The sequence below is a fragment of the Microtus oregoni genome, unplaced genomic scaffold, assembly GCF_018167655.1.
Source record: "Microtus oregoni isolate MIOR12 unplaced genomic scaffold, Mior012 000050F_ref0000143, whole genome shotgun sequence".
Classification (NCBI taxonomy): Eukaryota; Metazoa; Chordata; class Mammalia; order Rodentia; family Cricetidae; genus Microtus; species Microtus oregoni.
This window is the reverse complement of record NW_024543256.1, coordinates 7,731,160-7,751,843: the sequence shown is the minus strand read 5'-3', so window position 1 is coordinate 7,751,843 and position 20,684 is coordinate 7,731,160. Positions and strand designations below refer to the sequence as shown.

Here is a 20,684-nt window from a genome sequence, read left to right as displayed (position 1 = left end):
TGCCTCATTAAATTAGAAATTAGTACTTAAAAGTTCAGAAACAGTCTATATAGTTGTTTGCGGCAGGAAATAGCATGTGAACGCTGCCTGTGCACATGCTTCCCTCCAGTCGTCCCGGTTTGCTGAGACTACTCTGCTTGCCATAGCAGTAATCAGAGGGTTTGCAGCCAAAGAGAACCATGGAGGGTCTCCTTGACCGCAAACAAGGAAATGATCTATTGTATCTAATTAGAAAATATCAATATGAGAAGCTAATGCACTCACTATTTCTAAGATGGGAGATTGCTCCATTGTTTCTTGCCAGCATGATGATGACATAGCACAGACTTGAGCAACAAGCTGGTACAATGGAAATGAATTGAGAGTGAGTGATATGCCAAAGACTGTTCCCCTTTTACTTTTAAATAAAAGTAAAGCGACCGGGATTTAAATGATGTATAATCTAAATAATGGGATTGGGGTAGGAAGTGAATTTGGGGGTGTTGTTTTGGCCCACAGGGACAGGGCAACCTGCCACTTACCTTCCAAATATTTTGAAAGTCTTTTCAGCTGACAAGGCTCACTCAATAGAAATTGTACTCTGCAGGCAGCAAGGGCACTATAGCTGCTAAGTAGCAGGGAACTCAGAAACTGGTAAAGTAGAACTTGATGGGAAAGAATGGACCACCTTAGGTTCTAAGAGTGCTGAACCTTCTCTGAGCCAGAGGACCCCAAGATCCAATATAACTCATACTATGGATCCCTAATTGTCATTGTTGGTAGGGAGCCCTTATATGGATTTTGTTTTCTTTGTATTTTTTGCAGTTTGAGGATCAAATTGTTATTATTATTATTATAAATTGTATCAGTTTTTATCATATCATAGCTTCTGAAATTGAGACTACTGCATAAATTACAGCAAGTTATCTTAGCCCACATTCTCAAGATGGTTGCCATTGCCTCCAAATGACGATTGAGATGCTCATTTCTGGATCCCTTAACTCAGATGACTGGATCCTCCAGCTGGGTCTGGTGAACCATCTTAGTGTGCCAACTGCCAAGTTTTTTTTTCCTTTATCTAACTGAAAGACTACACTCTACTCACCCATTCATTAGAAGCAGCCAAGAAATGTCACTCAGAGTAAAAACAAGCATGAAACAATTCGGTTCCTTCCCTGACGGAGCTATGAGTCTTATATTTGTTTTCCTCTGCAGTAGTAGGTGATGCCAGGAATAGTGCTCCTGGTGGTTTTCTTGTCATTTTCGTTGTTAAGGCATGTTCCAGCTGAGTCAGTATTTAGACTGGCTGTAGTACTTAGCCTGTGTATTTGTTTTCTTGGCTTTTAGAGGGATGAAGGGTAACAATTGGCACCTGCTTGTAAAGGAATTTGATAATTGGAAATGAAAGCATTCTGTGCTAGTGCCTGCCTGCAAAATAGCTTTAATGTGTCGTACCTCCATATTTGGGATGGTGCTTCATCTCCAGAGTTTGCTCACATGTGGTTGGTTGATAGCTATTTAATCCTTGAGCTGAGTTTTGTTTATGTGGGATGATGTAGTTTGCCTTCCATGACTTCATTTTGTTTACTCTTAACCTGCATTTACTCATACTGTGGCCTTATTGATTTTCTGTTTATACATACAGTAGGCCTTAAGTGGCTCTAGAGAGCATTCTATAAGACGATCCTGTATCAGAGTGTATTATGTCCCATTAAAGACTTAGTGACAGGGTCAAGGACCTTATGCAGAAGCCTGTGTTTGCTTGCCTGATGGTACCACAATTAAACCAGTCTTTCAGCAGGATTTTTGCATTAGAATTGTGCAGATTTCCATAGAAAGCTATGAGGCTTGTTCAGGAGACCTTTGTTGGAAAAGGACATGGATTGCTCTTCAAAAGATACAACTTCAACCCAAAGAGAATAGCATTTTTTTCTTAGGACAACTCTGTCATATTTAGGTAGTCTGACAACTTGGAATGATCGTGAAAGGATGCCGTGTAGGAAGCTCTTTCAGTTCCGCTTATGTGTTAACTATGGAGTCCCTGTTACACATTGACAGCCCTGCTCAGAAACTCAGTAGTATCCTACAGTTCTCTATCTCATGTGGAAAAGTAGGTGCCACACTGTCAGGTTATATCTCAGGATCTACATAGAGGAATACTTATCACTTATCTTCTCATAGAATTTTTATCTACCCTGATTTAGAAAAAAATGTCATATAGTATCACTGCCATTTCTAGAAATATTCAGAGTACTGATGGGTTTAGATGGACAGAAAACACCACATTAGATTTCATCCCTGACAGTAGTATTTAGGATGTACATACTTATGAGGTTGAGGTTGGGTGAGATAAAAGAAAGAATTGTAGCTACAGAAGCCAGTATGAAGGATGGAGGCATTCTGAAGAAATAGGACCACTTTGGGTTAACGGAATTGGTCATCTACCCTCACATGTGAGTGGTCTTATTCTTAACACTTTCATCGTTTCTCTGCTTATTCTTAAAGCATAACATGGGTTCTCACTAACTATCTAGGATTGTAGCAGATGGCATAAGTTCCTCAAAAGAGAGCTTCTAGCTCAGTTGGGAGAGAAACTGATATGCTACATGTGAAATAGTCTCGGGCATTGAGAAAATGCACAATTGCATGTACATTATGTAATCAGAGTGTGAGAACATGAGAAGCATATGAGATGATCAGTAATGGACACATATGAGACTTGAGAGAAGGTGGAAATGAGGAAGTGAAGGTCTTATACGGAAAGACTGCTTAACAAAAGTGGCTTTGTTCAGATTTAATGCTAATAGTAACAAGGAATCACTGCAGGACTGGAAAACAGAAATGTGATGACAGTAGTGAGCAAGAATGATTATCCAAACATCATTTTGCGCAATGGACTGAAGCATCAAACAATGGAAATGAAGCAAGAGTGGCAGGTGATGCAGAGACTGTGGTAGTGGTACTGAAGACAGAACCGGGAGTTGGTCCTAAAAATCTTAAAATATCTACAATGTTTGATAGTAGAGAGAGATGTTTGTTACATTTATGGTGTATGTTATGCACATGCAAACAATTCCAAAGGCCATTTTTTTTCATGTTTGAGTCACCCACCATGATCAAGTTGTTAAGATTCTGTTTAGTTCTATAAAGTACTGATATAATTCCTTAGATTGCATTACAGTGGCGTGTATATAATTATATGCATGTATGTGCAGATGGCTATGTGCCAGTCTCAGTGTGTGTATTTTGTCAAGTTGATAATCCCTGGAAAGAAGTCTATTAGTTTGAGAAGACATAGACTACTTCTTACTCTTAATGTTTGGAGCCTATTTATTGAATAGATGAATTAATGAGTTAATTCAACAGAATCTCTGTTTAAAAGCCTAGACATTTTGAGCTTGAAAGGAAACACTAAGACCATTTTGGTTAATCTCACTTTGACGATGGATAGGTTAAATTCTCTAGGAATAAAATGAATAATTCAAGTAAATGACAACCATGGGTAGAAAATTTAGCTTCCTCCTGGACAACACACTGTTCTTTATAGTTCAATTGTGTATATGTGTCTGTGTGCATGCACACACATGCATATACACGTATGTGCATGCAGGCAAACATGCATGCCTGCCTGATTGCAAATATGTGTGTTCATGTGTCAGAACTGGAGGTCAGGTATATATAAAACATCAGACTTAACTGTGGTGAGTAGTTTTCTTTTCTAGTGATAGGAACCCTGGGATGGTGTCTTTTATTCTGCTGCCAGTAATTCCTATTTTAACTGATGCTGTGTGGATGGATGAATCGTTGAATATACATTCTAGCTGGAGGCATGTTGGCTTTATCGCTATGCAGAACTTAAATTTTCATTTTTATGTGTTAGGCATAAGAAGCAGGAAAAAGTCATCTGTCAATTCATTAAATAACTTGTGAAAGGATGGTCATTTGAGTATCTAAGAGAGTATTCAAACTTGGAAAAGGTTATGAGTCTTTTCATCATTAATCATTGGCCACAATTATCATTATTGGAAGTTAGTTGTTAAGAAAATAAGCAGCGCCGGGCGATGGTGGCGCACGCCTTTAATCCCAGCACTCGGGAGGCAGAGGCAGGCGGATCTCTGTGAGTTCGAGACCAGCCTGGTCTAGAGAGCTAGTTCCAGGACAGGCTCCAAAGCCACAGAGGAACCCTGTCTCAAAAAACCAAAAAAAAAAAAAAAAAAAAAAAAAAAAAAAAAAAAAAAAGAAAATAAGCAGCAATTTAAAATCGCTTTGCATCTGATTCGGGGTTTCCGTTTCGAAGTTTGAATCACTAAGATGACTTAAGAGTTAACCATTTAAAAAGAGTGAATTACAGTTGTAATGCTTTTCAGTTTGGTGGGAATTGTAAGGAGCAATTTAAAAGACTGTTCATTTTTGAAATACAAACCTTTAAGTTCGAAAATCTCTGTTTTAACTCAAGTGTCTGAAACCTTTTTTATAGCTTGTTGTAGTGGCCTGGGGATTTGTGCCACTGGGCAAATAGTCTAGTCCTGGATATTTGCATTTATTGGGCTTCTTTCTCCTTAGGGTTTAAGTCTCTTCTAGTGATAAATGTGGTGCTGAGAGAGCTGCAGTCACTCTTCCAGAGACTAGGGCACAACTCAGTGAACTGGAAAAGTAATACAAAATGACAATTAAAGTAGGGCATTCTCTGCTTCCTTGAGGGCCTGACAAAGTGGAAGTAGTTGACTTCTGATGTGCCAGACTTATTAACATGGAAACATAACATATTACCCACCCCCAAAGTCTCACGCCACATTTCACATATCCAGAAGGATGCTTAGGAAAGAAAGTAGCAAACAAAGAAAGTACCTAAGCAGGCAAAATACAAACCAGAAAGCCCAAAATACTGCACAAAAGTCCATATATTCAAGGCCATGTAATTTCTATTTTAGGCTCTGTCTATCTCCATGCTCTAACTCAGAACTTATTAGCTCATTTTCTAGACTATGCTCAGACATATAATTTTATGGTTTCCAAGAACACAGTAGAGTAAAAGCATGTTGTGGGAGCTGCGGGCCTGCTTTTTGTCCCACCTGGCTCCCGCACGGCTAGCTATACACCAGAAATAACAACACACAAACTGTATTCTTTGAAACACTGCTTGGCCCATTATATCTAGCCTCTTCTCGGTTAACTCTCGCACCTGGACTAGCCCATTTTTAATAATGTGTGTAACAAGCCGGGCAGTGGTGGCGCACGCCTTTAATCCCATCACTCGGGAGGCAGAGGCAGGTGGATCTCTGTGAGTTTGAGGCCAGCCTGGTCTACAAGAGCTAGTTCCAGGACAGGAACCAAAAGCTACAGAGAAACCCTGTCTCGAAAATCAAAAAAAAAAAAAAAAAAGAAAGAAAGAAATAATGTGTGTAACACCACTAGGTGCGCTTACCGGGAAAGATTCAACATGTCTGACCTCGTGGCTTGCTTCATCACATCTGCCCTGGAGTGCAGCGGCCTCACATCTGAGCGCACTTCCTCTTTCTCCCAGCATTCTGTTCTATTTACTCCACCCACCTATGTTCCCACCTATCAGGGCCAAGCAGTTTCTTTATTATTTAACCAATAAAATCAATAGATTGATATACGACACTCCACATCATTTTCCAAGATAAGATGGCAAAAGGGTCCTAAAAAGCAGCAACACTTAGGGTTCCCTTTCAAGATAAAGCTGTGAGCCACCCAAAATATTGTTTTGGGTGTTATTGAGGGTACAATTTAATCTTGCACGGTATTTTATGTTTAGATGGGTAGTCACAAATAACCAAGGAAAGAATGTTATTTTTTTTTTTACATTATACAAAAAATTTGCTGAAACAGTTCAGAAACAAGCAGGAAAAGCTAAAGTGTAAGGTAGTTTCAGTTCTTAAAGGGGAAAATCTCTAACCTCTGGACATCCCAGCTATATAGAAATATTCATTTTTTAAGAGCTGTAGGAAAACCCAGTTTTACTAACTCAAGTCCAAGAAGTCTCCTCTTGGAGAATTTCTAAGGGAAAAATCCTTCTAGTTAGAAAAAGAATTTGTGGGAGTATTGGGTGATTTTGAAAGTGACATATTCCCCATCAAGACTAGAAATTAAAGTTTGCTTTTGACCCAATTTTAATGTCAAAATTACGTTTTCAGAAACAAATGTTGTTCTTGTCTCTTGCTGTGTTTCTGTGTTAACCTGGCTGTCTCATTAGATGGGGACATTTCCTAGTGAAATTAAGGTGACATTTAGAGAAAAATTTCTCATTCAAATGTTTCATGTTACGTGCCATTTAGAATACCTAGAGATGAGACTGGAATAATGTCAAGCCAATTTTGATTAAAAAAGACCAACCAGGAGCTTTATTTACACACAAAAGTAAAACTCTGTTATTATTTTTTGAAAAGTCTGTTCCTTCCTTCTATGGTTCTTTTTCCTACATTGAGATCACCTTGACTGATAAACTTCAGAAGTGCTATCATATGATCAACTGATAGCACAATATGACAATCGGCTTGTATGAGCTGTAGAGAGCTGTGTGGAGCCATACCTGATGGTGCTGGCTTTCACCCTCCGCGATCTCGAAAGCGAGTGCTCTCTGTGATAATCAACTCCTAATATTGGCTAAGGCCTGACTCATGCTATTATGACGCAATGATTGTCAGCTGCTTGCATATGCGTGGACCTATGGGCAGTGCCCACCTGGCAATCCGGGGTTGGCGGCCCATGCCTTTTTAAAGGCTGGGAGAAGTTTGCCTGGAAAGAGAGAGAGAGAGAGAGAGAGAGAGAGAGAGAGAGAAAGAAAGAGAAGGAGGTAGCTCGCTGTGAACAAGATCCTGAATAAACTACCTGCAAGAAGAGCTCCGGTGTTGCATCTTCCTTGCTGGTCAAGGCGGGCGCGACAATGAGCAAACATGGGGCATTTAGCCAAAGCCGATAACTAGTTCTTTGTTTATGACATTTAAACTTCACCATGGAGGTATATCCACCTTACCATGGAAACTCTAAAAGTAGCATGGATTCCAGGCCAATTAGCGCAGCATTTTTGGTAGATGGTACTTTCTAAAACATTCCTGACATGATTCTGATATGCACTTGGGCTGGGAAACACTCATTTGAGATGTGCAAGCTGTTCCAGTTCATTAAGACAAGATGGTTTGTTTCTCAGGATGCTCAAGGTATCACTCTTCACCAGATGAGGAAAAATCCATTCTTTCAGTGCGCAAGAATTGGATTTGAGTACACACCTGGACTCAGTCTGAGACAGATTGTCTTTTGTACTGATATATGTGTGTGCGGTAGATTTGCACGTGCATATAGACCTGAAGTTGATGTCAAGTATTTTTCTTAGACACTCTTTACCTTATTATGCATTGAGACATGCTCCACTGTACCCAGAACTCGTGGTTTCAGCTAGTCTGGCTAGTTAGCATGATCTGGTTATTCTCAGTTTCTGCTTGCCAAAGGATTACAGGTGGGCTGCCAGGCACACGATTGGCTTTTATGTGGGCCCAGGGCATGCAGAGTCCTGTCTTCATGCTTGTACATGACGTCTCCTCAGACTGATCTTGATTCTTGATGCTAATAAATGTAGATACGTAACATAATAGGCCTGCATGGCCAGTTAACTCAGTTGTTCTGAATGTAGTGCTTAAGCCAGAATAGTGGATTCTGTTCACGTGCGAATGATTCTATTGCATAGATTGTTCCTTTAATTGCAACCAAGCTACTTCTTTAGGGACTGATGCTAGCTGTAAAGGCAAAGAGGTGGAATAGCTCCATTCATTCTGAGAAAGTTGATTCTAGAATCTGTTTTACGAGGATGCAGCATGGTCCATCTGCTGCTTTGCATAATGGAACATCCTTATTTGGAGTTCAGAATTCACAAGACTGGGAAACTTACTCATTAAGTTTGAAGAAGAGAGAAGATAGAGGAAGATGATAAAGTTCAGTGTTATTTTTCTACCTTGAATGTCATATCATACCTGTGACATCTGTCAATGATTAGCCAATTTGTGAACCTTGGTGAGTGGGAAGAATTGTTAAGGTCATTATGACCAGGACTTCTAGACTTCTCTAGTACTAACTTATTGACAGTGAGTGGAATACCTTATGATAAGATAGATTATTCCCTAAGGAGTCAAAAATAATACAGTCATAAGAGCGAACATTTGCATGATTATTCCTCTCTTTTCATACATGTGGTCCTTGCATGGTGTATGGAGGTCAGGACATCACAATGCACAGAGATTTAAATGCTTTCATCTGCACACACACGTAAAATATTCTTCTGGAAAATATGTTTTTCTTAATGTGATGGTAACTTGGTATGGTGTTCCTGATTTTTCTGCAAGCCCAATCAATACCTTCTACTTTTCTTTTTTTTCTAGTGCTTTGTGTATCTACGTATTTTTTTTGTGCTACATTTCTTGTAAAGATTCAGTAAGTTTGAACAGGCCAGGCACTTGTTTCTTTATGAGAATGAAGTAAATTTCTGGTTCTACTTGTGATTTCAAGCTCCATAGAAATCAGTGTTGGCATGGAATCTCATTGTGAACACTGATAAATGCTGTTGAATTTCTCTTTTGAATTCATGTTCCTATTGTACTTCGCACAGGAGGAAACTGAGGCACAGAAAATTAAGTTAAATTTAGCAAAGATTGTTTAATGATACAAAGAAGTAGATCACTGAGTGCTCAGTCCATCTCCTATTTTGATAGGGTACCATGATTTTTATCAGGGGACAACTTGTTAAATTGAGTATTGCAGTGAATATAATAAAACAACCGACACTTAACACCATTTTGCCCATTGTGTTGGTAAAAAAAATAGTTAGATCGAATGTTTCTTGGTTAAGGGACTTCTGAATAAGTTATTATAGCAAATACTAAGGTCATATTTCCAACACATATCTCCACTAATTACTTATTGCACAATCTCAGCATTCACTTACAGATCAATACAGAAAAATGGACTGACCATTTTTATTTTTTTATTCTTTGGAACTATTTCTTCCAATATCATCAGAAATTACTTGTTATTTTATTTACACCAAAGGGTATCTAAACATTTAGAAGAAGCAGTGTAAATAGACATTATCCAGTCTATCTTCAAGTGAGGGCTGTGTGGAAACATGGACATATGTGAGTAAGTACTGGACACTGGTGGGTTTTGTTTTCTTTTCAGTTCTCTCTCCTTTTATCCTCCCAACTAGTTAGTGCCAGCTTCCTGCTTACTTTCTAGGCATGTAGGGCCCTTCCCCTGACTGTTGGCTGTTTAGTGTGGTAGCTGGGTCTGCTATTACCTGCCTCATTTTCTCCTCTATCAAACTGTGAATCTTTGAATGTCAGGATTGCATCTAAGAGCCTCGGGCAGTCAATGTCTGACAGGTAGTCATCTGAAAAGAATCTGCTATTTTGTTCTCTAGACAGCTATTGTATTTCCATTTCCAGGCACTTCCAGTTGAAGTGATTGCAGAAGGCTGCTAAAGAATGGTGGGAATAGCTGAATGGCAGGATGAGGGAAGAGATGTGTTTGGGCATTTGGAGTTCATATAAAGGTTCAACAAGAGCTGTGCTTTTAACATTGGTGTATGGTCATGTTTTCTAGGACACTGACTTTAGTAGAGATGTGTCCTTGGCTTCTATCCATTTTAAGACTGCCCCCCCTTCAAACTGCCCAGATGCCCTGTGCTCAAAAGCTGTTTTCCTATCTCTTTCATCTTTCAGGTACCCTGCACTTGCTTTTGTAAAGCCCTTGCTCCAGCCAGCTACTGTAACCAGATTACACAGTAGAGATTTAATGAGAGGAACTGAGACGGGTTTGCTTGCAAACTTCATGCTACACATGAAAGGCTTTGTTACCCCATGTGGGCTGCTTTTTACCCTGTTTTGGGCATAATACTTGTTTGCCTTTATATCTGTGATAAAATGAAAGCCATCTTGTGTAACTGATGCTGAGCAAAAGTCTTAAAACAAAGGGAAGTGCAGCGTTTAAACCCATAGTAGGAGATTACCTTGCCACATTTTCATATCTTTGGAATAAATATTTTAACATGTTAATTATCTACTTCTAATAAAAATACCTTTGAACTTATAGTCAATTTGGTGGGCATAAAATGGTCTCTGCTGGGGAATTGGGAGCAATTAGTTTCTGTAGCGATTGTGAGTCATACTGTCTCTTGTCTCTAAGTGGTTACATGGTCAGTAGCCAGCCATATTCTAGAGAATGTTTGTATCAAGTTCACCCTGGCCTTCAGGAGTAAGATGCTGCCTTTGGAGGGCCTTTGGAGGCCCCTAAGAAGGCATTCATCAAACTGCTGCCCCATTACTGCTTTGCACTGTAAAATAATCCTTTTAAGTAGAACATTTGTATTCTTATTGTGAATAATTTTTTAATCTTTTTCTTTCTCATTGCAGACTGAAAATTATTCCTTTGACTCTAACTACGTGAACAGCCGTGCCCATTTGATCAAAAGGTATGTTGGTTTGCTTTCAAAGTCCTACTGCTTAGCTTGATTTAATATGAAAAAACCCCAAGCCATTAATTTTTAGAAACAATACCATTTTGACTGTGAGTGCTATGTGCTTGTGCTAGGAAGTGTGGGAAATATAGAGAAAGCATAGAAAGTAAGGATCACTGCTAATTCTCCTACACAAAGAGAATCAATATTTATTTCCACCAAAACATATGCAAAAATAAAAATAAAATTGGGATGGCATAAAATATTTTACTGGTGATTTTTGGAGTCAATATTAGAAAGATTAGAAAAATTAGAAAACTTTCAAAATCATACTGAGATCCAAACTTTTGTTGCCACTCAGTTTAAATATTAGAAAGCCTCAACTTTTGTTCTCTTGTGGAGCTTGTGGTATGTTCTGAGGTTGTTGTTATTTTGACAGTTTTCAAAATTTAAAGACATTTAAATGACAGATGAAATATCTTTTATATTACTTCCTAGATGAGAGAGGAAAAGAAAAATTTCCAATTTAATACTTGTCAAAGCATTTTGAAATGTTTTGGTGGAAATCTGAAATTTGTATGATTGGTTGCTTACAACTTAGCTGTAGTTTGAGTACAAAGCAGAGGCCAGTATTGAAAGATTCCACCTGCTATGGCGAACCCTAAATTCTTGGTATTGGGAGGAAGATAAAAGCTTCACTGGAGGTAAAACTAAGCAAAGGAGAGAACATTGTGTGCAAAAGTATCCCAGAAGCTGCCCATTCCAATGATGCCTTTATTGTTGTTTCATGTAACTAGCCTCTTGAATGGTCCAGTAGTTATTCTGCAGTTAAAATTGAACACTAGGTATGTTTGTTAAAATAACAGCAATGAAGCAGAGGAGCAAACGGGCTGCATTAGAGCTGTAGTGGAAAAGATCTGAAAATTCTATTATTTTGCTGGCTGTAATCCCATAAATTTATATCACTGTAAGAGTGGGATTCAAAGCAAAAACAAAATCCCTATTTGTAGTATAAGAAACTTGAATTCACATCTAATTTAATCTACGATGCTGCAGTAACCCCCCAAACTATGGTAGATTCATCTATATTGGCTAGGGATAGTTTGTAACCTTAAGTGATGATCATTAATTATTTTGTATTATCAGTCATAGAATAATTTAGAAAATTTTTGAGTTGTGGGGAAGAATGCTTTAAACAAAAGGCAAAGAATTGAAAATTATCTAAGTTATTTATTTTGGGAAGAAAGGAAAAGCTTCTTTATATGTACTGATTAGAGGCGCTGTGCGGGAAAATACTGCTTTGTTTTCTGCTTCGGGACTGTTATTTTCAGAGCTTCTTTTTGAACTGGTAAAAACAGTGACTTGCTTGATCTTTACAAGTCTCTGGAGCTAGCTCGTTCTGGGTACCTGGAAATTCTCTGACTAGGTTAAACTGATAACATGAGCCTGATTTTCATAGCCTAGTAGAAGGCTGGGACTCCTGGGGACCTGCACATCTTAGATCAGCTTCAAATATCCAACTTCCAAGGCAGACTTATGAGATAAAGACTTATGTTAAAGTGTTTAGCTTTGGGGATACATGTATTTCCACGACAGCTTTGAGACTCACTGGACACCTGTGATTTTGATTAATTACTTTACATGTATTTTTTATACACACATGCGCACAAAAGCTACATCCTGAACTGAGTGAGCTCTTGGAGGAAATATCTCCAGATGTGGCCTGAAATCAAAAGACAGCAGTTTATTTACCAGGGATCACCTGATTAAGAGGAAACATCTGAAAGCTTGGGAAACACACACAGTTTTGTCAGTTTCTTTTTATAGAACTGTGGCGGTTAAAGGTTTAAAAACCTTTAAGGCCTTAGAATTTATAGGGACAGTTGCATTTAAAAAAATGCCTATCCCTAGAAAGATACAGGCTGTTTTGTGTGTTATCCGTTTCGAGAGGATAGCCATTGCAAGTGTAAAATTGGTAGGAGATGACAGTGGTGACTAACACAGCACGGATCCCCCGTGAGGGGAAGAGTGATCAGCTGGCTTCCCAAGATGTTTAAGAGGTGTATATGTTTTCTTCAAGACTCATGTTTGAAAAAAAAAAAGCTTTTGGACAGGAAATTCCGAATCTTGTCATCAGTCTTAATATTATTAGCAAATCTCTGATTTTTTTTAAAATGTCAGGCAAAGCTCAGCCAAACTGAGCTTTGATTTGTTTCCTATACATTTTTTCTCACCTGACATTCAATTTTTAATTATCCACGGACATTTCCTGAATGTTGTTTTGAACTTTCTTTGCCTGACTCTTACACACAGACACTTTATTCTTTTACAGCTGTCTACATTTGGGAGTTGAGCACTGGTCATCCCTGGCCCTTTCTTGCAGCAGTCAGAGTTTCTATAAAAAGATGGGGAAAATGTATTTCATTTTTCTGGTATAAGAACAAAGGAGTTCAAAATACTACTGAAACAACTTATCAAGAGAAACATGGGAGGAGTAAGAATGACATCTGGTCATTTGAGGGCTGTGGTCATGATGAAGTGATTTCATACGACAGTCAGTACCTTAATATCCATCTTCTATTGTCTTATATTCTGTTATTGGCAATCACAGGGGTAATCTCAATATAACTCCAAAGGGGAACAAGGTTTTATAGACATGAACCAAAATTGAAAAGCATGAGGACTGCATCTGGAAGGGACAAAGAAGGTCTATGGCATATTCCCCACAATTTTCTGTATGGAGGAATTCCAACATTATAGCTCTGAATTATTTTTTATAACATTAAATGCAGTCTTAAGATATACCCAAGGGGAAAAAAAGATATACCCAAGGAGCAATCAGGGTTCTCTGCCCTGTGGGAAGTCCAAGGACCTCCCACCTCCATCCAGGTCTAGTAAGGTGAGCATCCAAACTGCCTAGGCTCCCACAAAGCCAGTAGGTGCAGTAGGATCAGAAACCCATTGCCATTGTTCTTGAGCTCTCAGTAGTCCTCATTGTCCGCTATGTTCAGAGAGTCCGGTTTTATCCCAGGCTTTTTCAGACCCAGGCCAGCTGGCCTTGGTGAGTTCCCGATAGAACATCCCCATTGTCTCAGTGTGTGGGTGCACCCCGATTGAGGGAGGGGGAGGGACATGGGAGGCGGTGGCGGGGAAGAGACAGAAATCTTTAATAAATAAATAAATAAATAAAAAGAGCAAAACAGCAAAAAAAAAAAGCTGGTAGAACTACAGTGATGTTGATTTAGCAACACATGATTAAACTGTTTCTAACTTTCTGCTACCAAAAAACAAAACAAAATAAACAAACAAAAAAACGATATACTCAAGGTAGTTTCTGAGAGAAGCCCAGGTTAGCAAAATAAGTTGGGAATTTTTTTTCAGAGTGTAATTTTTATTCCCACTATGTTTGTATCCTTGCTATGGTCTCAAAGTAAGAAAGGCCAGCAGTGCTACTTTACCCCGGCTGTAACATTCTTTCCTCAATCTTGCTCTCTGCACTGCCGGCTAATATCTACTCCTGTGGTGTTTTTGGGGCCATACCAAGCAGAACACGAGGCTGTAGCTCAAAGAAAACACAATGGCAATTGAGCAACACATCAGAAACAGTTTAGAGAGGAAAATGAGCCCTGGTTTCTAAGCTATGTATGGGGGTTTTCCTTACCAACAAAACTGTCCCGGAGTTCTGTAGCATCTGCTATGGTGCCATGTATATAGTAAGTATTGGGTACATCTTTTTCAGATAACCATGAGTAAGGAGTGGAAGGAAACATCCTAATTTTCCCACTTAAATAAAAACAGCAGTAAACTTTCTTTGAAAACAACAATTTCTGAACAATACTATACATTGATAAAGGCAGTCCTTAACTCCAGCTTCAGAGAAGTTTCAAATTTAACAGGTTTCAAGGTGATTTATGACAGAGGTGGTCCAGAAAACACTCTGGATTATATTTTTAAAAGCCAGTTACAATACTCTTTTGACTTTCTCTTCTTAATTGCAAATGACATTCTCTAAATACGTGGGATAGGCTATTGGAGATATGACCTGCATTTTTTCAAATTCATCTATCTTTTGCAAAAATTATTATTTTAAAGGGCACACATAGTATTAGTATTAGAGTAATATTTTTCTAGCCTGTGTAGACAAAACCTTGTGTATAGAACCTTGTTCTAGGTGTTTTCAAATAAACTTGTACCTCTGCAGGCCACCAGAGCAGTAATAGAAACGTTTGCATTTACAATACCATTGGAAACAGATGCCCCTTATTTATTGTCCCACAAAAGTTGTTTTACAAGTCTCTCATCTCCCAAGAGGTAGACAGGTAATAAAGCTAGTGAAATCAGCGTTTTTTATGCCTGGCATAAATTGTTATTTGTTTTGGGTGAGTAGCCATTTACCAGGCTGTTTTACTGTTTGCAGCATGTTGCTCACTGGTTCTTAAACTGCCTTACACAAATTCATCCATTAAGCTACTAAATGTCCTTACAAGATCACAGTAATCGGTACTTTGTTTGTCAGATGGGCAAACTGATCTTTAACTGAGTTAACTGTCCTGAGGTATGAGAAGGTGGCCATACCTTTGATTTTTCTTCTCTTGCTCACACCAGCAGTTCCTTAGATCCTTGTAGCTAATCCTTTACAGTTTTAATATTTATGCTTTTTGAAACCTGAAACAAACAAACAAAAAACAATCAAACAAAATACCTGGAAGCCCTGAGGTATATTGCAGTATTCTGATGCATATAAAATAGATGACCAAATTTTTGAAAGTCAGATCTCAAACCAATTAGAAGTGAGATAGAGATTACCAGCTTCCAGAGAGATAAGATAATTAAACAATTAAACATTATGTTTAGCTTGAAGATTTTGAGAAGTCAAAACAGTATATAAGGTCATATATTTTATCATTCAATAAAGCAAGGATACATATTTGACAGGAGAGATAGTTCTCTGTTCCTGATTTTAGGAGAAATAGAACAATGGACAATGGCTGACAGTTGTTTACATGAAGACAGGAACATTCATTAAATAAATATAAAATTCTTATACCAATCTCATGAATTATCATAGCTATACTGTTTAATTGTAATGTGAATGAGACATTATAATACAGAATAATGATCATATTTCTATCTGGATCTTTGTGCAAAGTATTTCAATGAGTCCTCAGAATGATCTTGTGAGGATTATATGTGGAGCCCAGAGACATAGAAATAAAATAGCAGATTTTGGGTTATTACTTGCCCTAATGACTCCAAGTTCAGTGCTTTCTCTTGCACGCTATATTACAAGAATACTGGAGAAAAAAAATGTATCAAGTTGTTCTAACTGAGGGTGATTTGGCAGTGTCTCCCTGAGGAGATTTTTCACTGTTAAACTTGGTGGTGGTCATCACTGGCATCTAATGGGCAAAGGCCAATAGGCCAATTAAATATCTCATAATGCACAGAACGTACACAACCAAGAATTATGTGACCTAAAAATTCAATAGTGCCAAGATTAAGATTCTCTATTCTAAGGGATGGCCAATTACATTTGTCTTTAGACTATTTCATTCGCCATCATATATCTCAAGCAAATTTTGGCAACTGCTGAAATGCATTCAATTTAGACTTGAGATCTTTGGATTAACATGGCAGTTTTTGTGCTGAGGATTTAAAGAACTTTTCGTTATGTTTCAAAACCAGATGATATAGGCTGAAAAGCTAATATTTGTTATAGAATGGAACAGCCTGTAATATCATCTAGGCAGGTCATTTGTTCTCTCTTGAGGTATATGAGTGCTTGTAGGCAGGGCCAATTTTTGTTTCTAAAATATAAACTTTGAATCTATTTAAACTTTGAATTAGTATATACAGAAAGCCACAGAGTCTGTGCCATGAAGGTGGAAACGGTGAGAAACTTTTAAATCATAAGTTTCCAATTGGTCTTTTTGATCACGAAAGAACTGTAGAACTTTCTTAAATAGATCTGCATTCTGGTAGGTGGATAGGACTGAGTTATCTGTGTGACGTAATTTGGAGGAATTGCGTGACTGTTGAGTGACTGGATTTTAGTGACTTTGATGCTCAGATATATTTTCTGAAGTAGTTAACTAACAGGCTAGTGCTTCCCATCACCAAACTCTTCATTTCGTTATTCCAGTTACTGCTCTCTTGAGCTTTCACTTTTTATGCTTATGCCACCAAGGATTCAACATCCAGGTTGATCATGTGTTAATTTTATGTGTGCTTCCTTTAGGACAAATGTGCAGAGTGGCAATGTATCCTTGTGTTCATGGCATAGCTCTTTACCATATGTAGTGAATATTCTTATGTCCCCGAGGGACAGGGCTGTGAATGTTGACTCATGCAGTTTAAGATGTTGATACATGCAGTTGTTGAATATTCAGAATTTCTGTGCTCTGTCACCAATAAACTAGTAGACCAGAGAAGATGATGGTATACTTGAAAGCCCGAGAATTAGAGACCCAGTTTTAGAGATCCCAGTGTGAGCCTGAAAGCCTGGAAATGAGGAGAACTGAATATGGAAGAATATTGATGTTCCAGTTCAAGCAGAAAGAATATTCAACATTTTGCCTATTGTTCTTTTCAGGTCTTCTTCAATGGATTGGATGAGTCCCACCAATACTGGGAAAAGATCCATGCTTTATTCAGTTCTTCAATCAGCTAACCCACTCAAAGACCCATTCCAAAATAAGGCTTAACTGGCTACCTGGATTACCCTTGGTCCAGTCAAGTTGACACATAAAATTATCCCCAACACATTCCATGTACCAACTGTTTTTCTCAGCTCCTGTCAGTCATCCTTTTCTTTGAATTGGTTCCTCTGCCATTTTTACTCAGAACTGGCAGGAAGACATGTGGTATTGCAGTTTAGGTTTGTAATCCCAGGATGCAGGAGGAGGCTGATGAAGGGGCTTATCCCAAGTTCAAAGACTAGTGTGGGCTGTGTATCAAGTTCCAGGTCAACCTGATGTACAGAATGAGACCCTGTCTTAAAAACAAAACAAGCAATCAAACAACTAGGAAACTGACCTGGTTTCTCCAACCTTGATCATCCTTTTAATTTTAATTATACTATTTCAAGTTCTGCCATTTTTGCTTTTTATAGTTGGTGATTATTAGATATCTCTAGAGAAGCAATTTTCATAATAGTTAAGATTTTAAGTACTGAAACTTGACAAGCAAGGGTTGATCTTACATGTGCTATACTTTTTCCCCAGCAGTGTGACCTTGGGCAAGTTATTTAACTTCTATATATCTCTGTTATCTCACCTGCAAGTAGTAATATTATTAGCACCTTTTCCTTGTACAGTATTAATGGCTTAAAAAGTTAATGTTGATCTCTTAAAATAGTAACTCATAAACTGTAATTTCTCAGAAAACATTGGCTATATCTATTTGACTCTAACTGTATTGAAATAGAAAAACTGCAATGTTGACATTCTTTAAAAGTGCTTTTAGATTTTTGTCTTGTTCGTCCTTGTCTGTTGTGTAACACTAAAAAGAAGCAAATAAAAATAATTAGCTGTATCAACATCCAATGTTGAGAACTTCTATGTATTGTTAAGTTGTATTACCTTCAAACAGAAATGTCTCTTCTCCATATTTTTTTCCCTTTTGGACACTCTAGCTCCTGCTGGCCTCCTTACAGAGCTGACATCATCCTGGCCTGGAAAGATTTTAAAAATCAGATCTATCACAGTTGTAAATTAACATATTTTCTTCAACTCAGCAGCTCCACCTTCAAGGACCTGGAGGGCAACAGCCTGAAGGATAGTGGACATGAGGAGAGTGACCAGACTGACAGCGAGCATGATGTCCAGAGGAGCCTGTACTGTGATACTGCTTTGAACGATGTGCTGAATACCAGTGTGACCTCCATGGGATCTCAGATGCCCGACCATGGTAAGGGATGGACAACGTTAAGTCGAAACTATGTGTTCCAAAGAACCAAGAATCTTTCTAGACATATTGTGTTACTTTACTGCAGGGCACATGTTATTATGGAGGGATTCCCTTAGCTCACGTGTTAACAGCATATCGAGAGTTTTGAGGTGTTACAACATCTATCAGGATAAGTCTACCTTCTTATGTAATGTTGGGGAATTTTATAAGGTGACTGAATCCACATTGTTTTTAAATAATAACTGCTTTGAGCCCATAGGAAGTAAGCAGATGCTTTCTCATCAGGAATAAATGACTGTTATGCTATAGTGTATGAATTCAGCTGATCAATTAAATTGCATAGAATGCAACTCTAATGAGACCAGAGGGGTGGGATTTATTTCTCTACTAGTCTAGCAAACTTTTCCCAGAGACTATTCTCTGCCCATGGATTTTGTAGTCTTTCCTGAGGATAGAAAATGCTAGACTTTCCATTTTGCCTACAGGACTACTATTCCAAAGCCATGGAGCTACTGAAGAAGCCCGTGCCATTGGTTACAGGGTAGACAGGTCAAAAGAATGTGACTGAGTCAATACAAAGCCTTCTGTTATTGTGAGATGAGTGAGTCACAAAGCACATGTCAGGAGCCACATCCCCATGTGGGAAGAGAATCTACTTGTATGAATCCAGGCACAAGCACTTTTAGAGAGAGGTGCTCTTTAAAACTGTGATAGGCAGAAACCAGGTTCTGAAAACAGTAGCAGAGTTCAGCTAAGGCAGATTGTTCATACAGACTTGGGCACAAATGTCACTTTCAATATTTTACTGATGTAAACATGGTATGCAAACAGCCTGTCTTTCCCAATTAAGAAGTATGAATTCAATTTGGTGTTTAGGCTCAGTGAAGCTTCCGAATGCTTGGCTATGTCTTGAGAAAAGCTAGTCTCATGCTCAGCTGGAAGTCCTACTGCTAAAAGTCTTAAAGATGAGAAAACAAAATATGGTAATTCCGTGCTGGTCGTCAGCTGTCTCATTTCACTGTAAACATCATTAAACTCTTTTGTTTTGGTTTTCTAAATGAATCCAAAAAATGCATGATTCACAAAACAAAATGTTTCTTCATGGAAAAAAGTAGCCACTGTAGATTCTATTAAATTGTCTAATCCATTCCCTCCTCAGGAGACTCAAGTGTCAAAGTCTATAATATAGAGAGGTCACTACCAATTGTACCCTGCTTCTTTCCTTAATTGGAGAGTGGTGACATCTGCAGAGATAATATACTTTCTGGGAAATCTTCCTATATGACTGAGGATAAAGAATTAAACATTTTTATAGCTGAAACAGAGGCAATTTAATTCTCAGAAGATGCAGACAGATATGTATCATTTCCTACTCATGTGTATCTCAAAGAAATGCGCTCTTTGTTGAGATCAGGGAGGTTTTCTGTTAGATGCTCTCCAAAATGAAATGACTCCAGGAAAGAAAATAGTTGTAATTGATTCTCGCTTTATGCCTGGCTGGACCAACATCTGTTTTAATTTTTTCTCATATTTCTCAAGGAAAACAATATCAGTGGGTTGCAGCTAGATGTTCCGAGTGTTTCTTACAAACGGGTTGCATTACGTACTGTATAGATTGAATAATAGTAAGAATATTAGAAAACAAATATGTGACAGTATCCAAAGACTCTCTTACATAACAAAGTGATGACTTCACACACATTCGTGCCTGTAGACACATTTTTTCTTGGTATACCATTTTGACAACATCTTTACATTTTGTTTTTTGGTATTTGATTGACATGCTTTTCTTTTCTTTTTTCTTTCTTTCTTTTTTATTGTTCTGACAATGACTAAACTTTGAGCCAACCCTTGACCTGGTCCTTTCCAGTTTGAGTGGCAAAAGGAATTAAACTCTTGTTTGCATCTCAGTCTTTACCTGTGATAGCCCACAACTTCCAATGGTTTTGTAATGATATGTAGCTGTGGTATTCCAAATCATCTCCAGGCTTGCCACAGGAACCGTGTCACCAGCTATCTTGGGTTGATTATATTTCTCTGAAAATCATCACAGCTTTTCCAGCCATTTAACATTTTTAAACATTTGTTGCCTTGAACCTGCAGTCATGGAAGGGCATCTTCTTTTATCCTTCGGCTCAGTAGTTGAAAGGCACTCACTGGGTGAATTCCCCAAACATGCCTGATTTTGAACTTCCCAGGCAAAGTTCTGAATCTGATACTTCTTCTGGTTTATGAGAACCATTGCAACATCACACCAAATGTAACCAGTAAAGGTTACCTTAACATCACTGTATTGGGGAGTTAGACTCACCTTGGGTGTCATAACTGGGTC

The 20,684-nt window shown here is 38.3% G+C and overlaps 1 protein-coding gene across 2 annotated transcripts in view; it reads left to right on the top strand.

Annotated features, from left to right (window-relative positions):
- LOC121437173 (protocadherin-19-like) overlaps positions 1-20,684 on the top strand; it is a 93,446-nt gene that overhangs the window by 45,116 nt on the left and 27,646 nt on the right. Inside the window, exons 3-4 of one of the 2 annotated variants that reach the window (XM_041637024.1) lie at positions 10,401-10,459; positions 18,183-18,352. In XM_041637024.1, the coding sequence (XP_041492958.1) occupies positions 10,401-10,459; positions 18,183-18,352 (229 nt within the window). Of the gene's footprint in view, positions 1-10,400; positions 10,460-18,179; positions 18,353-20,684 lie in introns of both variants that reach the window. The other variant, XM_041637023.1, reaches the window with a different exon arrangement.